Source organism: Cryptotermes secundus, unplaced genomic scaffold, assembly GCF_002891405.2.
Source record: "Cryptotermes secundus unplaced genomic scaffold, Csec_1.0 scaffold451, whole genome shotgun sequence".
NCBI classification, from domain to species: Eukaryota; Metazoa; Arthropoda; class Insecta; order Blattodea; family Kalotermitidae; genus Cryptotermes; species Cryptotermes secundus.
Window position 1 is genome coordinate 266,661 of NW_019731578.1, and position 25,437 is coordinate 292,097.

A 25,437-nucleotide genomic window follows, 5' to 3' on the forward strand; every position below is an offset into this window, starting at 1 on the left:
CCATTAGCCTGTCTTCCTGAATATTGGTCAAATCAATTTTGCCACGTTCCATCAACTTCAGGTATTGATTTTGGACGTTATCCATCGTCTTGCCTATTTCTCTAAACGTCCTGTTTCTTTTTCAAAACACAACGTTTCGGAGACTGGATTTTGTCCCCGTCCTCAGGTAAAACCTAATCAGTTGGGTCCAATACATCTCATCTCCGGACCAGAAGATAGGGGCTAGCTCTATCTGGCTCTAGTACCGTCGTCACAAACTTTTAGATCATATATCCAACAACTTGTTCACACTTGGGCGGAGGTGTTACTTAAATAAACCCAATGTTTTCCTTGAAGACAACTAATGTGGGCTAGGAGCTGTCACGGAAATTTGGAGATAATATTTTAATCTGTCGTCATTGACGTATTCATGTGTCTAGACGTAATGGACGCGGAGTTTGCCTCCCCAAACTGAACACGGCATTGGCACACTAGCGCCACTGCGACATATTGTCATTCCGTCTCATGACAAAAAACATTTACCTCTGCCACTTTGAAGGACTGCAACTCTACAACACTGCACACACACATTGTTTTATAATTGAAGTTACTTTCCATCTCGTCCGTAAATAGTTCATGACAGCGGCAGCATAATCAGCATTCCTGAACCAGGGATTAGAGGTTCAGTTGGTGGCAGCACCTCCGAGTTTTATTTCACGAGTGTAGGTTCGCCGCTTTGAAACACAGGATTGTTTTATTCAGACATTCTCCCTTCATAAATTAGTGTTGAAAGCATGAAAATGTAAAAAAAAAGGTAAAGCTATCCCTGTAACAAGTCGAGGAGGCCCATAGGGCTGTGAGACGTCGAGGCTCCCACATTTTCTAGACAATCGGCTCATAGATGGCAGTAAGGTTGTCAGCCTCACGCGCCGGCCCCCCTTTACCGCCAGGAAGATTACTGGTAGTAAGTCGACCCTAGATCCAAAGTGCGGCTGGAAAGATTAGGTCAATTGAAAAATCCAATGATCTCGTCTGGAATCGAACCCGTGACCTTCCGGTTTGAAGCAGAGTGCCTCAACCAACTAAGAATATCAATTATTAACGCATAAGCTGTTTGATTTGTACATCGTTTAATGATATAGAACGTAAGACTTGAATCAAGGCAAGTGACACAGGCGATCAGCCTGGGCTAGAAAAAGACGTTTTGGGACTCTTCTGTGGCTTCATTATCAGGCCTTCAGAAAGTTTCCTTTCATCTCAACATGAACACGTCAAATCGCCCGAGAAAATTGTCAAAGTCAATAACAAAATATAGGAAGAGAAGTTTGCGGTAAAAGTTCAAAAGTGAACCAGAACTCCCCACATTGACTATCTGCATTTTGAATTCACTTGTGGGAAATCTGGCTCTAGTCCCAAGAATAATACGGTTTCCTACGGAAACTTTTGAAACCGACGTAATAAATTATTTCGTCATGAATATTCAAGAGCCCCAGCCCACGGCACGTTATTGTACTTACGTCAATCCCTCTTATTGTTCCATATATGGTGAACGCTCCGAAAGAGGCTGCAAGACGCAAGAGACGCCAGCGGATGTGTTTGATGTTCAGGGAAGCAAAAGAACACCTACCACGCACTAGTTCTTTTAGGGTTTCATCTCTGTTTCTAACATTGACGAAGTTTTTATGTTCTTTTACGTATATCTCCTGATGTAGTATAGGGTCGCCGTATCTTAATGTGTGGCAGGATTTCGAAGCAACTCACAACTCCTTGCCATGCTAACTGCACACTAAGCAATATAAGTATGAGTATAAGAGATATACAGTGATGAGATCTCCAAGTTTGAATCTCAGCTGTGACCTCGGCGATCCTACTGAGATATTTCACAGTTTTTCTCAGTACTTCAGAGATAAAGTTAACACATTTACATATATCTATCTCTCTCTCTCTCTCTATCTATCTATCTATCTGCCTGTCTGTCTATCTATCTATCTATCTATCTATCTATCTATAGCCCCTTTTTTACCTTGGCCGCTTTTTCAGTTTCTTAATCCTACACACAGTCGATAGGACTCTTTGGACGGGGTACAGCCATTCATAAGGCCACTACGTACACCCAGAATGAATGCACACAGATATCCATACCTTGAGTGGGATTCGAGCCCACGGTCCCAGTGTTCGAGCTAGCGAAGATAATTCATGCCCTAGACCGAGCGTTAACATATACATATACTTACCCCTTTAAAATGGCCGTACCATAGCTCAGGCGGTTAGTCGCTGTCTTCCCACAGCGGCAGCCCAGGTTCGATCCCAGGTCAAATCATGTGGAATTTCTGGTAGACGAAGTGGCGATTGGGCAGGTTTCCTCCGAGCACTTCAGTGCCAGTTGTCATTCCAGCGTAAAGGTGAAGGTGAAGGTGAAGGTGAAGCTATTCCTGTAACAGGCCGTGGAGGCCCATAGGGTTGTGAGACGTCGAGGCTCCCGCATTTTCTAGACAATCGGCTCACACTTGGCGGCAAGATTGTCAGCCCTACGCGCCGGCCGCCCTTTACCTCCAAGAATATTCTAAGAAAATTCCTGGTACTCATTTCTGTTAGAGGCTGAGTCGACCCCAGGGCCGTAGTGTGGCTGGAAGGATTAGGTCAATTGAAAAAATCCACCCCATCGTGATTCGATCCCGCGACCTTCCGGCTTGTAGCACAGTGCCTCAACCAACTACGCTACCGCGTGCCCATCCACCGACTGCTTCAAATTCATCACCTACCGTCCGGGGCTGGTACAGTAGGCCAAACAGGGCCGACGTGCCAAGTGGACTCAGTCTCACCCCACCTAAAAATATGCCACAGCCTCTTTCCCGTCACATATTACATTTCACGGGATATAAGTGCTCTCTTGTGTCGACACTACTACTGTCTACAGTTGATACAGCGTCCTATAAATTGGAATGGGGATAATAAACAGAAACCGAATGATGCGGCTGAATTGTTGGCATTCCTGTTTTGTGGCCCCGAGACATGCTGCCCTGAGTGACGTCTTTGTTGCTTTCTTAGAGACAGCGCCTCAAATTATATCACGACCGCTTCCTTTCTTTGATATTCACCATTCACTAGTCATCCTATCACTGGAGCGTATATACGAGTACTAATCAGAGCGGTTGTACGCGTCGCTAAGTAAGTCGAAAATATTATAAATTGAAACCAGGATAGCTCAGTCGTTACAGCGACGGGCTGCTGGCCGGACCACTGAGGGATTGGAGTTCGAGTCCCGGTAGGGTCAAGAATTTTCTCTTCTCCACAGCGTCCAGACAGGATCTGGGGCCCACATAGTCTCGTGTCCGATAGCTACCGAGGCGCTTTTCCCAGATATAAAGAGGCCGGGGCGTGAAGCTGGCCACTCACCTCCAACTAGTGCCGGGGTCAAGGAAATGTGGATCTATACATCCACTCCCCCATACGCTTTCATGGCGTAGTGCTTAGTTAGTGAAACACAGGGACAACTTACCTTACGCCATGGAGTATTGTGGAGTGGATGTATAGATCCAAATTTTCTTGTTACGAATCTGTGGACCACAAAGGGATTTGTGTATTGCAACGAACCACAACACAATAGACTGTACTTTTTACCTCTAAGTGAATGTAGGCTGATATTCAGCTTACTGGCGAAACATTCAGCGGGTCGATTGCTGTAATATGATATTCAGTGTGTCCCCACAAAAGTAAATTTTATAATATAATCAGCAGTTACATCGCAGATAATACGTGTACTATCCCTTTCAGACAAAAGCCGAAGTTCATTTAATTAGTTTAAGTAATTTTAAATTATTTTATAAAGTGTTATATTTCATTATTTTAATGACATCACACATAATACAACAAGTATTTATTGTCTTCCGATGCATGAAGTTGTGACGTACATATACAGAAAACAGCATCCGTTTCGAGTATTCATTCATTCATCAGTAAACTGTCAGACGACAGGTCCACAGTCTCTTCCAAAACAGTTCCTCCACTTAATGCGATCTTCTGTTTTTTGTAAGAGACTATCCAGGAAAAGTGATAATGTGGTAGTTTTTCCATTTTCTTTCCACATCGCAGTACAGCAGCCGTTCAAACCACTCTGGTCACGCCTGTTGCTGTACGAACTTGAACCATCTCGAGCAGCATTTGCTCTGTGCTTCAAGTCGCTGCTGATGACGCTGCTTCTGGCATCAGTTTTTGGTTTTTGGTGTCTCTCTTCGTCTGATGCCTACCCTTTGACCTGTCCAGCAAGGGAGACCCTGCCAGTAGCTACCCTACCGCTGGTATAGCTCTCAGGGCCCTTGGCATCCTCAAACCCCCTCACCACGATAAGGTGGAGACACCAACGAGGGGGTTTCGAGTATATGATGCTATAAAATCTGTCTACAAATTCAGTGTAGGAGCCGAGATAGCTCAGTCGGTATAGCGACTGGCTACTGGCTGGACGACCGATGGGTCGACGTTAAAGAAGTCATCCAGACCGGCTCTGAGGTCCACCCATCCTCTTTTCTAATGGGTACGGGGGCTCTTTCCCAGGGGATAAAGTGGCAGTGGCGTGAAGCTAACCACTCACCTCCAGCTAGTGCCGGGGTCAAGAAAATGTGCATCTATGCATCCACTCCCCCATACGCCTTCATGGCGTAGTGCTTAATTAGTTGACTTTAAGCTTGAGATTAAATGTTAAGAGATACACGTGTATTATCCACTGAGACGTATAACTATTTGTCACCGAACAAAGAAATGTAAACATGTGTTTAGTTAGGGCTCTGCGTTAGCAGTGCAATGTCGCCAACACAACAGGCTTGGGAAGAGTTCGTTTAACAAAAGGTGTTCCAGGACATGAATCGCTTAATGCAAGCACCTTTCTAGAATTACATTTTTTCTCGCATTGTTACTTCGTTTGTTTCGCTGTGTTAACACAGATCTTTTCCGCATCGCTTTAGATTTCGAAACGGTAAAAAAGATTAGCAAGAGGACAATTATGTTTTGTACGCAATGGTACCAGTCCATTCACTGAACGTGGCGTTTCTTAGGAGATGTCTGAGTATGACCGTAAATAGGAAGTAGAGACTTTCCACTTCCTTTTGACATAACCGGAAGAGTGTCTCTGGTGAGAGCGACGTAACAAATTAATATGAAAAGCCACATTAGAATCCGCGAAGCACACGACAGTGGAAAAAGAAGTACAACAACAAACGAAAGGTAATTGTACGTTCTATTGGTGCCACTTCCTCTTCGTCTGGTATACACATTTACTTGCTTCCTAAGGTTTTAGAACTCGAAGTTCATGACCGCCGATAAAGAAACATTACTGGGATCTGCCAAATTCACTTTTAATCCCTGTTGAGACGTTGAGAATTGCCCAGCTGATCAAGGAATACCTTGCCTTTATGGCCACGTTAACAAGAGCCCGCCACAGTCAGATGAATCAGTTCACACCTCTCATAGAAAATACAAGGAATCGGCCCATATGGCATGCTTAACCAATTCGAGGTTCCCAACTCACAGAGAAGATGTGTATGACGTGACAGATTCTTCATGTGTTTCCGTAAGGTTTTGTCTCGAGTGTTCGGTTTTTACTCCAGAGATGACGTTAGCGGTAGACACTACATGTATTCACAAATTTCTTACAATTTGCTTATGCACTGGTGCTCATGCACTTGATTTTCTGGATAGATTTGTAGCATAAATTTATGCTTCTCTTTCCATCCCATTTCCACGCATATGCTTAATTTATTACTATTTTGATTGCATATTTTCTTGTTATCTCCCTCCGAATTAGCCTGCCCTCAGGAAATTAAATATCTGTAGTGAATCTGACAGGGGTTGTCAAATAGCTGAAGGAACCCAACAGAGTAGGTGTCTCCCATCCCTCATGAGGACGGAAACAGGCCCACTTTCCGAAAAGTTGTGTTTTCTAGTTTCTGGAATACCGGACGATTGACAAAGACCAAAAAACCCAGTAATTCCATTTTCTTAAAATCTGTTTTAACTATATCCTCCCATCCACGCCAACGTGACTCTAGTGATCTCTTCCGGTTGTCTGCACAAAATTCTGTATGGAATTCCTGTCACTCTCCGCCGAGCCTCCTTCCTTTTATCACCCTAACACTTTATGGTGAGACGCACACATTGGGAAGGCCCTCTTCCTTTATTTTTTTTTTCTTTGGGTGGGGCGAGACTGAGTCCACTTTGTACGTCGGCCACTAATTGGCCTATTGTACCAGCCCCGGATGATAGATGATGATGAATGTGGAGCAGGTGGAGGAATGAGAATTGACAGAGGAAACCGAAGTACTCGGAGAAAACCCGCCCCAGTGCAACTTTGTCCAACACAAATCCCACATGACATGACTTCGGCTCGAACCCGGGCCGCCGCGGTTGAAAGCCAGAGACTAACCCCCTGAGCTATGGCGAGGCCTAGGAAGATCCTTGCTATGCACTATTCTCTGGTCTCCTGGTACTTGCTTCCTCTTAGGTACATGCAATTTCTTTACACCCATTGTCAGACACCTACACATCGGGATGAGGCTTTCGTCTTCCAGTCCACAACAAGTCGCCTCACGGACATACTTAAATCTTCAGAGAACCATAATCTTGCTTCACGACGGTGTACATAACACCATCCTTCCTGCTGTCAACATGTACACACTGGGCTCTCTCATTGTTCAAGCTAACTTGTGTGAACAAAGTATTAGCGAGTGAACTGTTTGACAGTTACGGTCTTGTTTGTGTGGGGCGCCCTCTCGGACGAGAGGACGGGTCTGCCTTTTGTATATGCTGCTGACACTTGCCACTTTCTGCGGTACGAGTCCCTTGGGACTTGTAACCGTCCAAACCTTTCAATACTCTTTAATGGACGCATGTTCCTTTTCAGCCATTTCAATAGAGTGACTGATTTATAAGGGTGACCCATCCATTAAGAAGTTGACATGCATTTCGCATTTGGACAGGAACAACTTATTTTGATACCTGGACCTTGGGTGACCGTTAGAGGGTCGAGGCAATTATGAAAAGGATATGTTTGTTGTCTGCCCTAAACTAAGACATAAGTGCTTTCACATGTAGGGTCCCGGGTTCAAAATCTCTGGATCTCTTCATTCTCAAAGTTAGTAATGTGATTGTCTTGTACTGATGGTATCATGATTTGGCAGTTAAAATCAGCCATTAGAAGACTATTCTTGTCTGGGAAAGAGGCCGTCGGTTCAAATCCTATACGGTGATGAAGTGACCCTCCCGCAGAATTGAGTGGGAGAGGCACTTGGCGTTCAGAATTCACCAGAGACAGACGTAGAGCGACTTGGCGTGCAGAATTCATCAGAGACAGACGTATCGGACTTGGTGTTCAGAATTCAACAGAGGCAGACGTCATTTACCTGCTCTCTCCAAGTTTATCTAAATTTAACAGTATTTGTTTGGCTCGATTAATCTTTGGCACATTACTCCGCACTTGCCGATAAAGTTATAGTTTGACTTTGAAATAAACAATATTGTGATTAAGCAGAAATAGAGAATTTATTTGTATCAGTGGACTAGTTTTAAATGTGCAGTCTCCGCGTTGCCCAAGTTATTACCGTGGCACAACCCTGAGAAGAGTCAAAAGTGTTCTACCGAAGCGGGCAAACAAATAAATAAACATAAAGATAGATAGGCAACGGTCAAAAGAAGTGGTGAGCAGCGGTTGTAAGAAGTGTTCAGGCCGTGTGCGGTTATAGACTCACGACCATATTTTAATATCTCAGATTTGAGACTTCCCTCTTCGTCGCCTTTTACTACTCGCAGGGTCACGATGGAGGTATTCGATCCTGCCTCCACACGGGTATCGAATTAACAACGCACAATCGACTACTTTTGTAGCCTCGGCACGGGCCGCATAGAAAACAAATCTACCAATAATTCTCCTATTGCATCATGCAGCTATCGCAAGGACCGCGCAAAGAACGCTGCTTCCCCGTTACTCCACTGTTGCGTGTTACGAAACTGTCGCCTAGCAACGGGCGTGTTTGCAGAGCCGTTCTCTAGCAACGGATGTCTCTGCTGGCTTCACAATTCTTGCTTTGAGCAAATATGTCACAATATCGTCATTATTATCATCATTATCACCATCATGGACTGCAAGGTTTGAGCTTGTTAACCCGTCCCGTTCTCAAACATCAAGCTACATGTTCTTGGTCTAGTATAAATATAAAACTGACTTAACTTAGTCATTCGGGTGATTAGGCAATTCCCGCGCCTTAAAGTCCCAAAATGTTCATTACAATGCACACAAAACTATTCTCCCGTCCGCCATCACGCGGTCCTCACATTCCTGTCGTTAGGTTCAGTCTTCCAGAGAACTGACGTAGCAGTTGGCCGCAGCCAAACGCAGCCAGAATCCATGTGCAGTTTTCATGATGACTGATTACTAACCTGTGCATGATCCCGGAATTAGCTTTACTTTCTGTAAAACTATTGTCTTTCTGATGTTGTACGCACAAAAGTAAACACAACGTGATCTGCCTTCTTGGCCGCTTGTCTGGAGGATAAAACCGCTCGCTGTGTAGAACAAGCAAGTCACGAAATGCTGCAGAGGGGGTCGGACTTGGACCGATCTTTTGCTGCAAATCAAACAGATTTGCGAGACCTGGGTGTAGATGGGAGGATAATAACAAGAAGTTCTGGGAACACGACACGGCCCACACAGAAAGCAATACGTCAACCCTGTGTATTCCTTGCAGCGAGAACGTGTTTACCGAGCCGTTGCCTAGTAACCATAAGGGGCTTTCAGTAGTTGAGGTAGTTACACAGACGTACAGACAGCAAGGTAATTTCATAAGCCTAATTTTGCCTTTTCCAAATAAGGAAAGTATAAAATGTATCTTAAAGAAATGGAGTGTGTGAACGCCGCGCCATAACTCAAGCGGTTAGTTGCTGGCTTCCCACCGTGGCGGCCTCGGTTCGATCCCGGGTGTGGTCAAGTGGGATTTGTGGTGGACAAAGTGGGGCTGAGGCACGTTTTCTCCGAGTACTTCGGTTTCCCCTGCCAATCTTCATCAAATTCTCCATCATCATAATCACTCGGGGCGGGTACAATAGGCCAATCAGTGGCCGCCGTGCCGCGTAGAGCCAGTTGGACTCCACCCCCACTAAGCGAAACGTGGATTTGGCTTGTCTGGCTTAGGAGAGGAATCAGTAGCAGATTCTTGTTAACATGGTAATGAGTCGTAACATTTGACCACCACTACTGTAAGCTTCTCGAGAAATTATATTTCATGGAATTGATCAAAAGTTAGTCTTACTAAACTCGGAAACGTTGTATAACAAAGTGAAAGGAGGTGTTCGTGTCCTTGGGCGTATCTTCGTCCTGAAGGTGATGATTTCATCGTCCTTGTGTGAATTCCGCAGTTCCACTAATTCATCAAAACAAACAGTTTATTGTTACTGTCGTCTTGTCCGTGAAATCGTGTAGTCTTATATGCAGATATCGACGTTTCGGGGGGAAACGCTGCCTCAACATTAAGGACTGAAGTCACAATTCACTGCCGTAAAAGCCTCAAAACTTATATGAGCAGCATTTGGAATGGATAATTGTATGGATGTGCCGGTCACGGTAGCCGAGCGGTCTAAAGCATGAACTATCTTCGCTCGCTTGGAAGCCGGGATCGTGGCTTGGGATCCCACTCAGGGCATGGATGTTCAGTTTGTGTGTGTGCATGTTTCTGTGTTTGTGTACAGGTAGAGGCCTTGCGACGAGCTGATCACCCGCCCAAGGAGTCCTAACGAATGTGTAAGATATAGAGAAACCGAAGTGAACGGAGAAGTTCACGGAGGTAGGCCTAGGCCCACTGGGGCTGTAGTGCCAAGGAAAAAAATTGTATGGATGTAATACACAAATAGTTTAGTACAGCGAGATTAGAAGATCTCTTCGAAACCCAAATCCACAGCCACTCAAATTCTCTCGCAGAAAGAGGTTACAACATAACACACTACCACCCCTCCCACAAAAATACTATCTGTTATATTTACGTTTTATCTGCATGCATTTTAGAACCTTATGAAATGTTATACCTTTTCAATATATTCTTCATATATTCTCCCCCAAAGCGAAATACCTTTATCTTAAAGACAGGGAAAAATGGACTCATTCTGATAATATTATTCAGCAGTAACATAATATTATTTTTATTTATACACACCTGATTATGTTCAGACCGAAACATGTAGTATCTTTGCTGTAATAAAGTTATTGACTTATTACTGTATTTTGTACAATGGCTTATTGTACACCAACCAAACCTACGCTTGTTGTGTGACGGTATTAAAGCCATATAATCCATTACACGACAAGACGCATAACAAAAACTAAGCCAGTCTTCTTTCTGGGCTCAGTTGCAGTATCCCAGGAACCAACCAACATACATTTTTGTAGCTTTGGGACTAAGACCTTGTGGACTGAGCAGGGAGAAAAGAGTCACTTTTCCAGTGAAACTGAAGTGTCACTAAGCATGAAACATAAGCAGGAGGCGTGTGTGGAGAGAGTGTATCAGTTTCAGTTATGAATTTTTTGTGTAAATTTAAGTGATTTTTAACATGTCGGTTTCACAGATTTATCGATAGAATTGGTTAAAATTTATCGGATTAAACAGTCAAGCATTTCATAACTTTCGTGGTTTTACGTTCTGGGTGTTATCGGGGTTACCAGGTAAAGGCCTTGCTTCTAAACACTGCTTCATTCATCAGACGTACTGCTTATTCTCTCGCTCGAAGTTCGTAAGCAGCCAACTGTTTCACCTGACCATTGCTGGAACATGACTTGGGTCTTTATTTAAGGCCTCGAGCTTTCGGAAAGAAAATTCGCCGTCGTCATAACAGTTAAGAAATTGTTCCGTTATCTTAGCCATTCCAAAACAGCCCATCGGCTGTGTTAAGTAACTAACCCCGTGAAGCCAAGTCCTCCCTGAGAAGCCATCAGTCGCTCAGCTAGTCAAAAATTTCCTAGTACTTCGTGGAATCCACGACACGCGGTAGCGTACTTGGTTGAGGCACTATGCTACAAGCCGGAAGGCTGCGGTTTCGATTCCCGATGAGATGACTGGATTTTCCAATTGACTTAATGCTTTCAGTCGCACTATGGCCCCGAGATCCACTCACCCTCTTAACAGAAATGAGTATTATAAATCTTCCTGACAGTGAAAGGCGGGCGGCGCGTAAGGCTGACAACACTACCGCCATCTGTGAGCCGACTTTCTAGAGAAAATGTAGGAGCCTCGACGTCTCACAACCCTATGTGCCTCAACGACCTGTTACAGGGATAGATTTAGCTTACCTTACTTTATGGAAAAGGCCGCGCGATAGCTCAAGCGGTTAGTCGCTGGCTTCCCACTACAGCGACCAGGGTTCGATCCCGGGTCTGGTCAAGTGGGATTTGTGGTGGACAAAGTGGCGCTGGGGCGGTTTTCCCTTGCCAATCTTCAGTCCACCAAATTCTCCATCATCATAATCACTCGGGGCAGGTACAATAGGCCAATCAGTGGCCGCCATGCCGAGTGGACCCAGCTGGCCTCACCCCCCCCCCCTACGCCACACAAAAAAAANCCCCCCACTAAGCGAATTTAAAAAAAAATACTTTATGGAACCCGAAGGTTCATAACCGTATTCACAAGAGTCCGCCTCCGGTCCCAATGCTGAATCAGATGAACCTAGGCCATACCGCACCAGTCTTTTTCTTTAAGGTCCTTTTATCATATTCTCAACCTACGTCTAGGTCTTCCTAGTGGTTTCTTTTCTGTTGACTTTCCCACTAAAATCCTATATGCATTCCTCTTCTCCCTATTCGTGCTACTTGCTCTGCCCATCTCATCACCCTGACTTGATCATTCTAATTATACTTGGAGAAGAGTACAAGTTACGAAGCTCCTCATTACGCAGTTTTCTCCAACCTCCTCTCACTTCATCCTTCTTGGATTCGGATACGAGTTTTTTTCTCATCAGCACAGTACAAAAGAGTTTCGAGGAATTCCTTGTGTTTCATATGTAGCAGTAGGTGCGTTGTTGTAACTGTTTGGTATTCGTATGTTATAATCAATAGTTATGGAACATACTGTAACTAACAAGACAACAAGAAAGTAACAGTTTGTAGTTGAGACATCCTGCTGTATAACAAACTTGAGCCTTGTATACTACAGGCATTACTTTCGTTCAAGCTGTAAAAATAGTTGTTCAATTCACAAAGGACAAGATATGAATATAAATAAAAAAAAAGATTCTTAGTAGCTGCAATTTTTATCCTTAATTTAACATTCAATTTACGCCTGATCATTGTACGAAAATACAGTTCATGTGAGGCCATGATCTGAATGTAAACCCGATCTGTCTTACTGTAAATGAGGCGGTGTCATTACGCGTTAAAATTGCCAATATCTACTAAAATCTCTTGATATTTATGTTTCGACTGTAAGGCTAATTAATTCCAAGGTTTATCATACCGGCAGCGGTTAGCGAACGTTATCTGAAAATAAAGGTCACAGAAAACAGGGGTGTATATTTATTTTTACTTGGAGGTTGATGGCTCCATTTCGAATTAACCGCGGGCCGGAGAGTGTAATGAGAAAATATTTTATTTAAAAATTAAATGATAATTCACTTAGTTTAGGGTTAACGTTTCTGGCCTCTGTCCAGCTTTCGAAACATTGAGGTTTTCAGATTACCAGACGATGGACAAGGTCCAAAACGCAATAATCCCGTGTGTTATACACAATCGTCACAACCCAGTGGAATTAATTCACATGGTTTGTGTGTAATTGAGTGGTGTACCTGAAGACATAAACAAAACATTATCCCGAAGTGTGACTAATGTCCTAAGGATGTGATGACAGAAGTGAAATGCGACCCGCTCGATTCTCTCTTGTCCAGCTGTAGTCACAATAAGTGAAAATACGTGTACTAGGGAAACCGACTCTCACATTTTCGCGAACACCTCGATTTCTATTGTGTAGTCACAGGGGTTATGACACCACCGTGAAAACCTCAACCTGATGCATGTAACCTCCATGGGAAAGTTACACGAAATCCCTATTTGTATATTTTAAATTTTGCGATAGCCTAACAGCTTATAACGCTATTTCTGTATTCCTATATTGACTGTATTATGAGATGATGTCTAGGCTGTATAGTTAACCCTTTAAAGCCTAGTGGTTCTTATTTGTACAACCTGCTTTAGCATAATAAAACTCTGAATTCTGACCACAAAGCGTATTTTTGTGTTTCGTATGGCTCTCACAATAAACACGGAAATTTTCCTAGACAGCATTAGCCGACTGGTCTTTGCAGCGGAGATCTAATATGTTTCCTGTGAAGTACGAACCGAATTCTTATATATTGTGTAAAAGAACTTCACTCTTTAAGTGTTAATTGTTTCCTTGTAACATAAACTGAAAACTGAGCCCCCACTCCGAGAATGTTTTATAGCAGTCCGATCCTCATGAAAACACAGGAAGTAGCCATTACGGCAGGGGGAGTAAGTCACGCAACTTCAGCCCCCTGGGTTGGGGGGGGGGGAAGAAGAAAGAAGTATACCAAAGAACAACAGAAAAATTAAACTATTTTTGAAGAGACATTATTATATCCTGACTGTTGTAAGGTGATCATTAAAAATAATCTTAAACGGTTTAAACGTGAGTTGGTAAGAGAGTTTTCTGCCCCCCCCCACCCAGAAGAAATTACACCGGTGCCCCCGGAAGAAACTAAGTGAAGATTAAACTGCAGTCGGTGCTAATACTGACTCTCAGTGATTAATAAAATTCCATTTACTTTAATTTCTACCAAAAAATAAAATTATTAATATTTTTCTAAATTTGCCGTGAAATGGATCGAGTGTATATTTTTAGTTAGAATATTATGAAATTTTTTATTTGCGGGCTTCGGGCTGGACGGCCGGGGTTCGATTCCTGTCAGGGGCAAAAGATGTTTCTCTTCTTCACAGCCTCCACACGGTCTCTGGGGTCCACCGAGCCTCCTACTCAACTGGTACCGTGGGTGTTTCTCCTGGAGGTAAAGCGGCCGGGGCGTGAAGCTGACCACTCACATCCATCTAGTGCCGAGGTTAAGAATGATGGAGCTATACCTCCACTGTCCCATAAGTCTTCATGGCGTGGTGTTTAATTAATTAAGCATATAGACAAGCTCATCTTTTGAAGAAAGCAGCCTTCTGGGATTTGGCACCGTGTATATGTGGTCTTAACCGACGTTTCGGAGGAACGTATCGCCTCCATCTTCAGGGTAGAAGGAAAAATATAAGAAATCCGCAAGCGAAGAGACCGTGAGAATCGGTACCGGTTCCTCCGAAACGTCGGTTAATACCACATATACACGGTGCCAAATCCCAGAGGCTGCTTTCTTCATAGTCACCGCCGTGAAAACCTCAAATCTTACAAGTTCATCTTTTATTTTTTCTATGATTTCTAAAAATGCGGATCTCCTTATAATCGAGATCTCCCTATAATCGGGTCACTACGGTACGATCATGTTATAAGGTCTGAATATCGGTTCCACAGCAGTACTTTAGCCACCCCTGGCACAGAACATTACTTCCTTCTGTCACTCACTGCATATTGCCATGGATATACGGTATGGAAATCCCTACTGTCTCAGCATAGGTCAGTACTCATATATAAGGGATAGATAAGAACGAGCGCATTCCAGAGAACTTGTCATTATCAATGATACAGTTTCATTAAATAATCAAACATGAACTAGATCCGGTCTCAGCATGACAAGTGTTTTAATTGGGAATTTTGTAAACACACGCAGAATCTGATTTCAAATGCCATTTTCAATATTTGACTGTTAACATTTAGAACAGTAGCGTGTAACTTTCGGCTGTACTGTAAGCATTACATATGCAACTAATGCGCTAATGTAAAGTATAACTGACCGATCCATACTGCCGTGCAATTCAAGGCAGCCACCGTCTAAAGGTGCCTATATACTTGGATTGGCTCGCTTTCTGTCTTGTCCTGCTCCTGTGAAGACTTTGCCTTCCAACGGAATGATCCCCAGCTAAGGACTTCTGTCAGCCGCATGAATGGGGTCTTGTAAAATATCTGCAATTAGAAAAAGCCGAAACTTCAGTTTGACCATGGCATTGAAATTATTTTAAATTTGTGCGTAATAAATACAGGGTTATTCATAAGTCCGTGAAACATTTTAAAAATTCACAATATATAAACTATGCAGTGGATCATGGTAATTCTTACACTGATAGAAAATGAATCTCTCAAAATTCTTTTTTTTTTTAATCCTCCATTGCCTGCTAATCTCAGGGATCTTCGTGACCGTATCACCGCTGAATAGGCCCTGGTCAACCGTGATATACTGACACGGGTGTGGGACGAAATGGCTTATCGTATAGATGTTGCCGTATCAGCAAAGGTGGACACACTGAGTATCTGTGAATTATGTAAAATAAACTTGGTGAGTTTATCTGTGTTTCAGTGTAACAAAATTTGGTATCTGTTGCGTAGTGTATTTATTGTAAATTTTCAAAATGTTTCACGCACTTATGAATAACCTTGTACAACTGAGAAAGATGCCTACAACGTTCTTAATTAATTAGTCTATTAATTAAGCCTCATGCCTTGAAGATGGGAGGCACGCAGTAGCGAAGTTGGTTCAGGCACTATACTACAAGCTGGGAGATAGTGGGTTCGAATCCCGATGAGGTATTGCATTTTTCAATTGACCTAACCCTTCCAGCTGCAATCGACCCTGGGGTCGATTGAGCCTCTAACCAGGAATTTTCCTTGGGGGTAAAGGGCGGCCGGCGCGTAAGGCTGACAACCTCACCGCCATATTTGAGCCGACTGTCTAGATAATGTGGGAACCTCGACGTCTCACGCCCTTATGGGCCTTCACGGCCTGTTACAGGGATAGCTTACCTTTTTTTTACCGTGCCTTGAAGATGTACGAGGGAGTCTAGGAATATTGTTGTATCCCAGTATTTCAGGGATACTCAGATTCGCCGAGCGGTGAGCGATTCGATGTACGGGGTTGGGATTAAGTGAACAGACAACAACAAGCAATTGGATGTTATTAGAATAAGAGATACTTGATGAAGTACATAGAATTAGGCGGGCACTTTAAATATTCCCTACAAGGGGTGAGGCCGCAGTCCTGCTCGTCTAGCCCTTCTGGCAACTGGAATCCAGTAGACAATTTAGAAGTACTCTCACTCCCACATATGCAACAATGTGTGTTCATAATTTCGGCACTAGTTGGAGAGGTTGACTTCATACGCCAGGGGCTTGATCCTGGCGGAAGTCCTTCGTGTTGATTGTGTAACACCTCTTTTCCCCTTGCCTTCTGAAGGCGAATGAAGGGCGCAGCGTCGGAAGCCACTTATAAGCGTTCTGTTGCCCCTTCTGTGCTACAGCCACAGTGTCGCACTACTTCAGTGTTTGTAGAACTCACCTACGCTGGCTTTATCCTTGCCTCCTTCCCCTTTGTAGATATTGAATTGATTGTAAGGGAAGGCTGAACGACTTGTTTGGATGCCAGTAGTCACAAGGAGGGGTGACTACAACTCTGTACGATGCCATCCTTCCGGTAGGGATGGGGTTGGGTCTGGAAGAACAGGAGATCTGTTCCTGGGTCTTGCTTTAGAAGGGCAAAAGAAACTTTTTAGCATATACACAAACTTGCACGCAATATTGACAACGATTGGCACTGAACTGTGATGCATTAAACAACACTGACGGCGGATTACACTGATATGCCATCAACTGCAGTTCCACTTTAAAAATTTTAAACAATTCGCAGCAGTTAAGTTAAATTTGTGGTCGAAATTTACACCACGATCTCGTAATGATTTAGAATAAACGCTCGTCTAATAGTTTAATTTAGAATTTCTGAAGCGCGCAGGTTTTCGGTCCCAATGTTTTGGAAGTCGGAGGTGGAGTTCCTTGGGGAACGTTCCTGCTCTCATGCAGTCAGCTATTCAAAGCCCTCAGCTTCCCTCTAATGAACCTCCCATAAACCTACCTTATTGGTCTAGTTTATAACTTAGCGCTTCCAAAATTTGCGTCTTCCAATTAATAAAAGTTGCTACACGATTTTGACTCTTAAGACACGAACTGCCCTGTGGACAGATCGCTGAATTATAATGGTCTTAGCGTCTGCAGCTGGCCCTCCTCCCTAAAATTTATCGCTCAACTGAGATGTCACATCATATTTCCAAAGCTCTGCCGCTGTGTCCAACTTAACTCAATTTCCAGGAAACGCGCAGATGGCTGCATCCTGTTCAACAGCCATAATGGCCGTCAGTAACGTTCTATACGCTATCTCTGCTTATCTAGACCTTATAACATGCAGTTTAAATGCAATAGCTTCTAACAATTATGGGCTTAATGAGCCGTTACAATTGGATAAGTGACGGGACACCCCCACAGTCGGTCTGGACACGATGAAGAAAAGACAAATATGTGCTCCTGTCGGAAATTACACTCGGTCCTCCAGCCCTCTCTTCTCCAAGTTGTCCAGACTGGCTCTGGAGTCCACCCAACCTTCTATCCAATGGGTATCGGGGGTAAAGCGACCGGGGCGTGAAGCTGACCATTCACCTACAGCTAGTGCCGAGGTCAAGAAAATGTGGATCTATACATCACTCCCCCATACGTGTTCATGCTGTAGTGCTTAATTAGTTAAGCACAGGGACAACTTTGCCTTTACCTTTTACCTCCAGCCCTCAGCTAGACAGAACCGAGTAATGAAGGAAACCTTTAAGCATTCGCCGCACTGAGTATTCTAAACAGAATTTTGTTGCACATGGTACACTCCGTGTGTGGAATTTCAGCCACTGTATGAGTCAAAAAAGAAATGTGCTGATTACTCAAGATAAAAATGAATAAAAGGGAATCCTATTCTGTACAATTTGCTGTCTCATCAGTTCCATCCCATCCCACAATTACCAGCGCAAAGAACGACATGTTTTGGGGGACATGAGCACTCGGACTGAAGCGAGGCGAAACAGGCACAGTCGTGTCGGATGATCAGTTGCAATTAACATTTCGTCTGCCAAGGATCGTGACCACACTGCTAGGATCGGCTAGGATCTCCAAGCTGACCAGGTCTGGGGCCAGAATGGGGGAGGATCTACTTCTCAGTGGACCGGTCGGCCAGAACGAGGAACTAATGGCGTGTGCTACGGTTTCCTTGTGCGAGTGTGAAGGTTGTGGTCAAACTGATAAAAATAATTTTTCTGAACCGGTTGACAGGGCTCCGTTCCGCTTCTAATGTGACCACAGCCTGAGGCGGACCCTGGTGCAACATCTCACAAGCCAATGGGCCTCCAGGACCTGTTACAGGGATAGCTTTCCATTTACTTTAGGGGGAGGGGTGGAGATGATGTGCTAAGAGAGAAGGAAATGTTCCTCCTCTTACCATCCTAGCCTGCCAGCTGGCGTACTTCGCCTAACGCTGTGGAGTTTGCCCAGGGGAGGAACTAGGGTGCATAATCTCTAGTTAGTGATGTGTCCTAACCATTATGTGATCATTACAAAATTAACAAGACTCTATTTCTAACAGTACACCTGTAGGAAATTCAAACATACTTGTTTAATACTTTTCTCGCTAGACGGCAGTGAATATGTGTAAGGTAAAGGTAAAGTTGTCCCTGTGCTTAACTAATTAAGCACTACAGCATGAAGGCTTATGAGGAGTGGATGTATAGACCCATATTTTCTTGACCTCAGCACTAGTTGGAGGTGAGTCCATTTTGAAGGACTGATCCATGCTGACATCTTTTAAAAATTTTGTTTTGTAAAGGTACACTAAATCCTGCAAGCCTATTAATCTCTTTCCTGCTAATTTCAATACAACAGATGCTTCATTTTCGTCAACTGCTCCATATGACACATGATTTCTTAATGTCCTCCTAGGAAAGCCATTGTTCCTAGCATTTATTCACCAGTTGCAAAAGCTCTTTCTAATTGCTCTGAGTTACACAGAGATCTTTACTTCTGCTTGGCCATTACTGTGTAACAAAAACAATAATAAGAACAACCAGTCACATCGGTTATCACACCCCCTAATCTTTTCATTACACCAAACTATGTGTTATTTATATTTACAATAGGAGCATTACTCCAGTATGAAGACTGTGTCCACAAAATACAGTGCTCTTCTCCCAGTCAAAATTATCTTTGTGGTGCATGAGAGAGAAGGACTGCCTTTACAAATATGAATAGAACATAGAGACGCTACAAAAAGGATAGTATTGAAAATCACCCTTAAACAGGATTCAAATGGCACTAAATTAACAATTGAGAGTCCTACTGCTCCTACTCTCATTTCACTACAGCATGTACTACTATTACTACCACCGCCACCACCACCACCACCACTAGGAGAGCTTTCGCTTTGGTTGGTACAACTACTGCATTACAGTAAGTTGAAAGCATATCAAAGCAAATTCAATCCTCCAGTTAACCCTCAACTACTGTTCTTTTTGGTCAGAAATACACCATTTCATGTTTGTTTTTTCCAAGGAAACCTTGTAGATTTCATTAGCTGTTCATACCTGGGAAATGTTTACTGAAGAAAAACTATTATTCTATGTCTCTTTGCCCTCTTCCTTTCTTCCTGCAGTCCTGTCATAAAATTCATCAAGAGGGATTGAAAAATATTAGCATTCATTTGACATGTCATAAACTTTTTATTATCAATGTTGTAATTTTATACATGACATAGCTTGTACATTGAGTTAATTTGTGTAATACTAGCACAGTATCCATAACAGATACCGTATTTACGCATGTATAGGCCGTGTGCGTGTATAGGCCGCAGCACAATTTTCAGACAGAAATTATAGAAAAAATAATTTTCTTGGAATATTATTTCAGGAGTAGAAATTATTCCGAAATTTGGCAACGTTTAATTTTTTTTAAATGAAGTGTGATTTCGAATATTTCGAATATAAGCCGCACCCCAGTTTTCCTCTTGAATTTTTGGCAAAAAATGTGCGGCCTATACATGCGTAAATACGGTACATCAAATTACCAGGATTGAAAATTATGTTGGTTTTGGTAGAATAGAAAAGAATTTGTTTTGTATACTATACAAAACTTCATATGCCTATGCCATGTTCACAGAGGGAGTCATAAAATACTTAGTTCCAACACAAATACAAATATAAATATATATCCAGACATCTAAGATAATACAGTCTTATTATACCTAAGTGCAGGGATTCAAAGTTATCTGAGTCCATAAACTGTGATTCAATTTTAATCTGATCAACTAATTTAGACAAGATTCAATTATATTTCATCTGCCATGAGGACAAGGGTCCATCATTGTCAATTAGTGTAATAGACCCTTAGGTCTATTTTCAACATAGAATTATTTTATATTCTCAAAACAAGAATTCAGCACAAATCGCTGTTATGTAGCTTGCAAACGTGACTGGAATCCCAGCTGATCATTCACCCACATTTGTTCATCTATGTCTGCTCTATATAAGGCTGTACAAATCTACCTTCAGTTGCAACCGTTCATAATTGCCCACTATTGGACACGTCTTCTCGTAAGAACCAGTAATCTAGCCTGAATGGAGGACAGTCAGTGAGACTTCTTTGCCTGGCTCCATTATATGTATAGGTCATATGTAGGTCATAAGATTAATATAACAGTGTTTCTTACTACTTTTGCTCTCAGTATAAAGTTCAATAAAAACAAATTAAGTTTATGCTAGTGTCAAGCAGGTTGGAGTGGTGAGCATCATTTGTATATTACTATGATCTTCCAATTATTGTTTTTAAATATTGGTCGCAAACAATTTCAAGATTAGGCAATGAAATGTAAACACTGATACAAAAAAATACACCGAAACAAAACAAATGAAACCCTGTGGATTATATTTCATTCAAATTAATATTTTTTCCTACATCTGAGACTCTCACAGCGGTGACTAAAAAGAGAGAGGTCTTCTGGAATCTAATGCCACTTGTTCAGAGCATGACATACTGCCTCATCTTCAGCATCAAAGAGTAAACCAGGCAAGAAACCAGCAGAATCAGCCTCGTCTGCTTGTTCGTGGATTATTATTTACTCTTAGGATGTAGGTGGTATGTTCCTTAGAAATGTTGGAACTTCTCCAGATACACGACGTTACAACACGTCTTCTTGATGTGGAACCCGCAACCTGTGTTCCAGTAAATGGAGGAAATCTACGTGGTGAAGGTGCGGACTGAGCCGGACCCGGCGCGTCTATACCCATCGGAGCGGCGGTACTCGGCCCTCACCGTCGGAGGGCTTGGAGCTGTTCATCTGTTGCTGGCTGCCACCTCTCTGCTGCTCGGTGGCCTGGGCTTGGCACTCCAGTCAGACTCCTGCTGGACTGGACGCTACGGAGGCGGACTCTGGCTCGGCCTGGCAGCTGCAGCAGCAGGAGCTGCTGGCATTCTGGCCTGGAGGCGGTGCGTACACACCTGCACCAAGTAATGTACAGAAGGATTTTTGAAATCCTGGTGAAGGACCCTAAGTGTCTGCTATTCTCAGAAATTCATAACTGCGTGTAAAAACAAAATGCCCTCACATATAAAGGGGCCATCCTGCACACAGATAACAGCAGTTCAATCTCTCCTCGTAAAAATTACTCTGGAAATTTAGTAAGAATATTCTGTCCCATAACGGAAGCACAATAACACTGAAGCAAATTACGAACTCCATGGTACAGAGTTGTTCTTGAGAAGCTAGTAGTCGCTCAGTTGTTCAAGAAATTGACCTCCTATGGAACCCAAAGGTCCACTATTGTGTTCATGACCCCGAAACACGGTCCTATCATATCCATTCCACATAATTTTCTTCTGTAAGGTCAATTTTAATATTAATCCTCTGAGACACGTGTAGATCTCTTGAACAATCTTTTTTCCATTCCAGTTTCCTGACTAGAGTTCTGTATGCTAATAGTCATGCAGACAGTCAAGCCTGCCACTCATCCCTAGCTTGAGTCAAATGAATCCATACTACACAATTATATTTCACTTCATTAACATCCACCTTATCATCATCTTGTAATATGTGCCTAAGTTCACCACAGAAGCCCCCTCCCAACAGTTTTTCCAAACTAAAATTCTGCAGGTACATCATCACTCTCCCATATGTTTTACATGGCCTGCCAGCCTCATCACCAAGTGTTAAGTTAATAGAATATGTTATTCTGTAGTATGCTGTTTGCCAGGTACTCCTATCACCTAATATAAGCACATGGAGCACTAAAGAGCAGCTACAGCATCCAAAAATACAGTACACACTCCATAATTCAGAGTAAAGGTAGGGCTCGTCTGAATTAAGTGATAATCCAGATTAATGAAGCAAAAACTAACACTAAAAGACAAAATAAAAACTTAGAACACAAATTAAATGTAATGATATAAGTAGTTATGAAAATAAATAAAAAATATTACTACTGAGCTTCTATTTAAAAACTGTAAAAAGACAATACATTTATTCATCGATATAAGGCTTGGAAGTTATATTTGTTTTTGAACATAATTATGTAGGTTTGAAAAACCTGTTATGTCTGACAGATGGCCCTCTGTAAACATTTCATTTTGCAATCCAGATTAATGAGGGTTGACTATAGTTTGTATTTTTATTTCATGTAAGCTAGTCCCATATAAGCTTGCCTGGTTTTGTTCTGGCTTTCAGTGTTACATTTTTCTTTGCTGAACATGATCCTGATCCTGATCATGATGCAAAATACTGAAAATAGCCTATAGCTTTATTTAAATATTTTCGTGTTTGCTTTAGGAACAGACAATAAAAATTACACATATCTCCTGTGAAACATTATCAAATTTGTTTCTAGGTGGTACGTGGATAACAACATTCGCTGGTTCTTCATCTGTTCCACTGTAGCTGCTACAACATCACTCCTTTGCCTTGTCATCACTGCAGCTGTCCTAGCAGCCATACAGGAGCAGAGATCAAACCAGGAACTCTACAGATCAATCTACTATGACCAAGGATTCATCCACCAACAGCAACAACCAGTAGAAATCAACAGCATAAAAGAATTACCTTCTCTGAATCTTCAAGGGTCTCAACAGAATGACAGCCATCTCCAAGAAACTCGTGTACATACAGAAGAAAATTCAAAATTACCACATACTTTCTATCATTTTGCTGTAATCAACCAACACCCTAGCCAAAAGTTAAAGGACAATCCAGAGCAAGCTACTACTACCACTAGAATTTTAGATTACTCACAAGCTGAATTCCATCGCAAGCCTTCAGAACATTCCAATTCAGAGAATGAAGAGTCAGGAGGCCATGAGATTCAAACAGAAACTGGACCTGGAAACAGTATTCAGAAGCCAGATCTCTCAGTGGATGATACCATGAACATTAGTGCAGACACCTCAGCAGACCAAGATTCCGAAGTATGGAATCAGAAAGGGGCAATGCTTGGAATAAAAAATGCTGAATATGCAAGAAATGGAGATGGACTTAATTCTACAGTAGAGCAAAACCACTCTAAGACAGACTCTGAAAGCTTACAAAGCATAGATGTCAGAAACAAAACAAGGGGTGAGTCAGTACATATTATGCGGATTTCTAAAATTAAAACAAACAAAACAGATTATGTAGTGAACAAAACATTAAACAAACATGACCCTCCCACCAACACCAACTCTGATCAATTTAACCAACCAAAGAAGTCTGCAAATGATTATCAAAAAGAAGATCAAGTAGAAAATAATGATGGACATCAAAGAAGAGTATTCACTGAAGATGAGCACATATCCCCAAAAATCTTCAGTAATTATGACACACAAGATATAATGACAGTACCTTCTATAAAGTATGAAACACGGGATGAAGAGAATGTCACAGACATAATTCATAATTCTGATGATTCAAACCAAACACTTTCAGAATTCCTATCATCAAAACAAAGTTCAAAACAAGAACAACCACAATATAAGTTACCAAGAAGTACCAGGGAAGTGAGAACTGTTGTGGCAATAAATATTCTAGTAGCATCAGCTCTTGAGCTAGCATGGTCCTTACTGTCTGCTAACATAGCTTGGAAAGGGATGAGGAACTGTTATCCGCACGAAAACAGCTCTAATAACTGTGAGAGAACTGTAGAAGGGTTGGAAAGATTGCCACCCCCGCCACCACCATCTTCAAATGATACACGCATCTCCAACAAAAGAACTCATAAAGTAGATGGTATTTTTCGTAAACCTGACATCATTTCCAACCATCGAAACTGTCATCTTGAAAACAGTTTTCATTTGACTTCAGTACAGAACAAGAATGGTATAAATAGGTTACACATGATAAATACAGTGTCTGAGAGAATAAATACTGAACCCTATTTGCCAATGGAGGAAAGTACGATGGAATATCAAGAACGTGTACATCGATTTTTGGCATCAAACAGTGTTGCAAATAATGCTAGTGACAGTGCTAGTAACTTTGATTCTTGAATAGACAGTACTATTTCAGTGTCGGTTTTTCTTAATATGTAAAATTTATCTTGTACTGATTGTGAAAAAGTTAGCAACGATGCCAAGGATGGAGATTTAAAAATGTGCAATATTACTGTATGAAATTTCATAAAATTGTCCTGTTTAAGAAGGTTGTCAGTTACCAGCTGCATTTACAGAGAAAAGTGTTGTAGTGCAATTACAGTCATGTACAAAACACTTACAAAATATAGATATTAAGATACAGGAACATACAGCAATGTTAAGTAACACTTGAGAGCAGAACCAAAAGCCACGTCTCCTTTACAGCTGGTAGAGCATGATTAAGTGTACAGTGAAAGATGATTTAAATCACAGTAGGCGGCCTAACCTGCCAGAATATATTAAGCAGATTGGTTCAGAAGGGAAATGAACAGTCTCAGATAAGCCAACACTCAACTGAATACACAATGAACATTATGGGTGTACACCAGTTTCTGGTTATGTTATGCATATCAACAAAATGTCCCACAACGAAGTTACAGCAAGTGACTGCTGAATAATTAAAACAAACAAAATATTCCAAGATTTTATATGCTGCAAAACAAATGTAAATGAAGTGCTGTTGTGTAAACCTATCCCTGTACCAGGCCGTGAAGGCCAATAGGTTTGTGAGACATTGAGGGTCCCACATTATCTAGACAGCTCACGGATGGCAGTAAGATTTTCAGCCTTATGCACTGGCCACCCTTTACCCCCAGGAAAATTCCTGGTACCCATTCTTCTGTTAGAGGCTGAGTCGACCCCAGGGCCATAGTACAGCTGGAAGGTTTAGATCGAAGAATATCCACCTCATTGGGACTCGAACCCACGACCTTCCAGTTTGCAGCATAGTGCCTCAGCCAACTACGCTATCACATGCCCCCATGTGCTATTATGTACAAACAATAATATACGTAATGAAGTGTACAAAAATTCATACATCGATAAA

General features: G+C 42.3%; 1 protein-coding gene across 3 annotated transcripts in view; it reads left to right on the forward strand.

Annotated features, from left to right (window-relative positions):
- LOC111867168 overlaps positions 1–25,145 on the forward strand; it is a 37,716-nt gene extending 12,571 nt beyond the window's left edge. For 2 of the 3 annotated variants that reach the window (XM_033752577.1, XM_023856763.2), the window contains 2 exons: positions 21,181–21,443; positions 22,838–25,145. In XM_033752577.1, coding sequence (XP_033608468.1) covers positions 21,184–21,443; positions 22,838–24,467 — 1,890 coding nt within the window. In that variant the 5' untranslated portion in view covers positions 21,181–21,183 and the 3' untranslated portion in view covers positions 24,468–25,145. Of the gene's footprint in view, positions 1–21,125; positions 21,444–22,837 lie in introns of all 3 variants that reach the window. The other variant, XM_023856764.2, reaches the window with a different exon arrangement.
- The last annotated feature ends 292 nt before the right edge of the window (positions 25,146–25,437 follow it).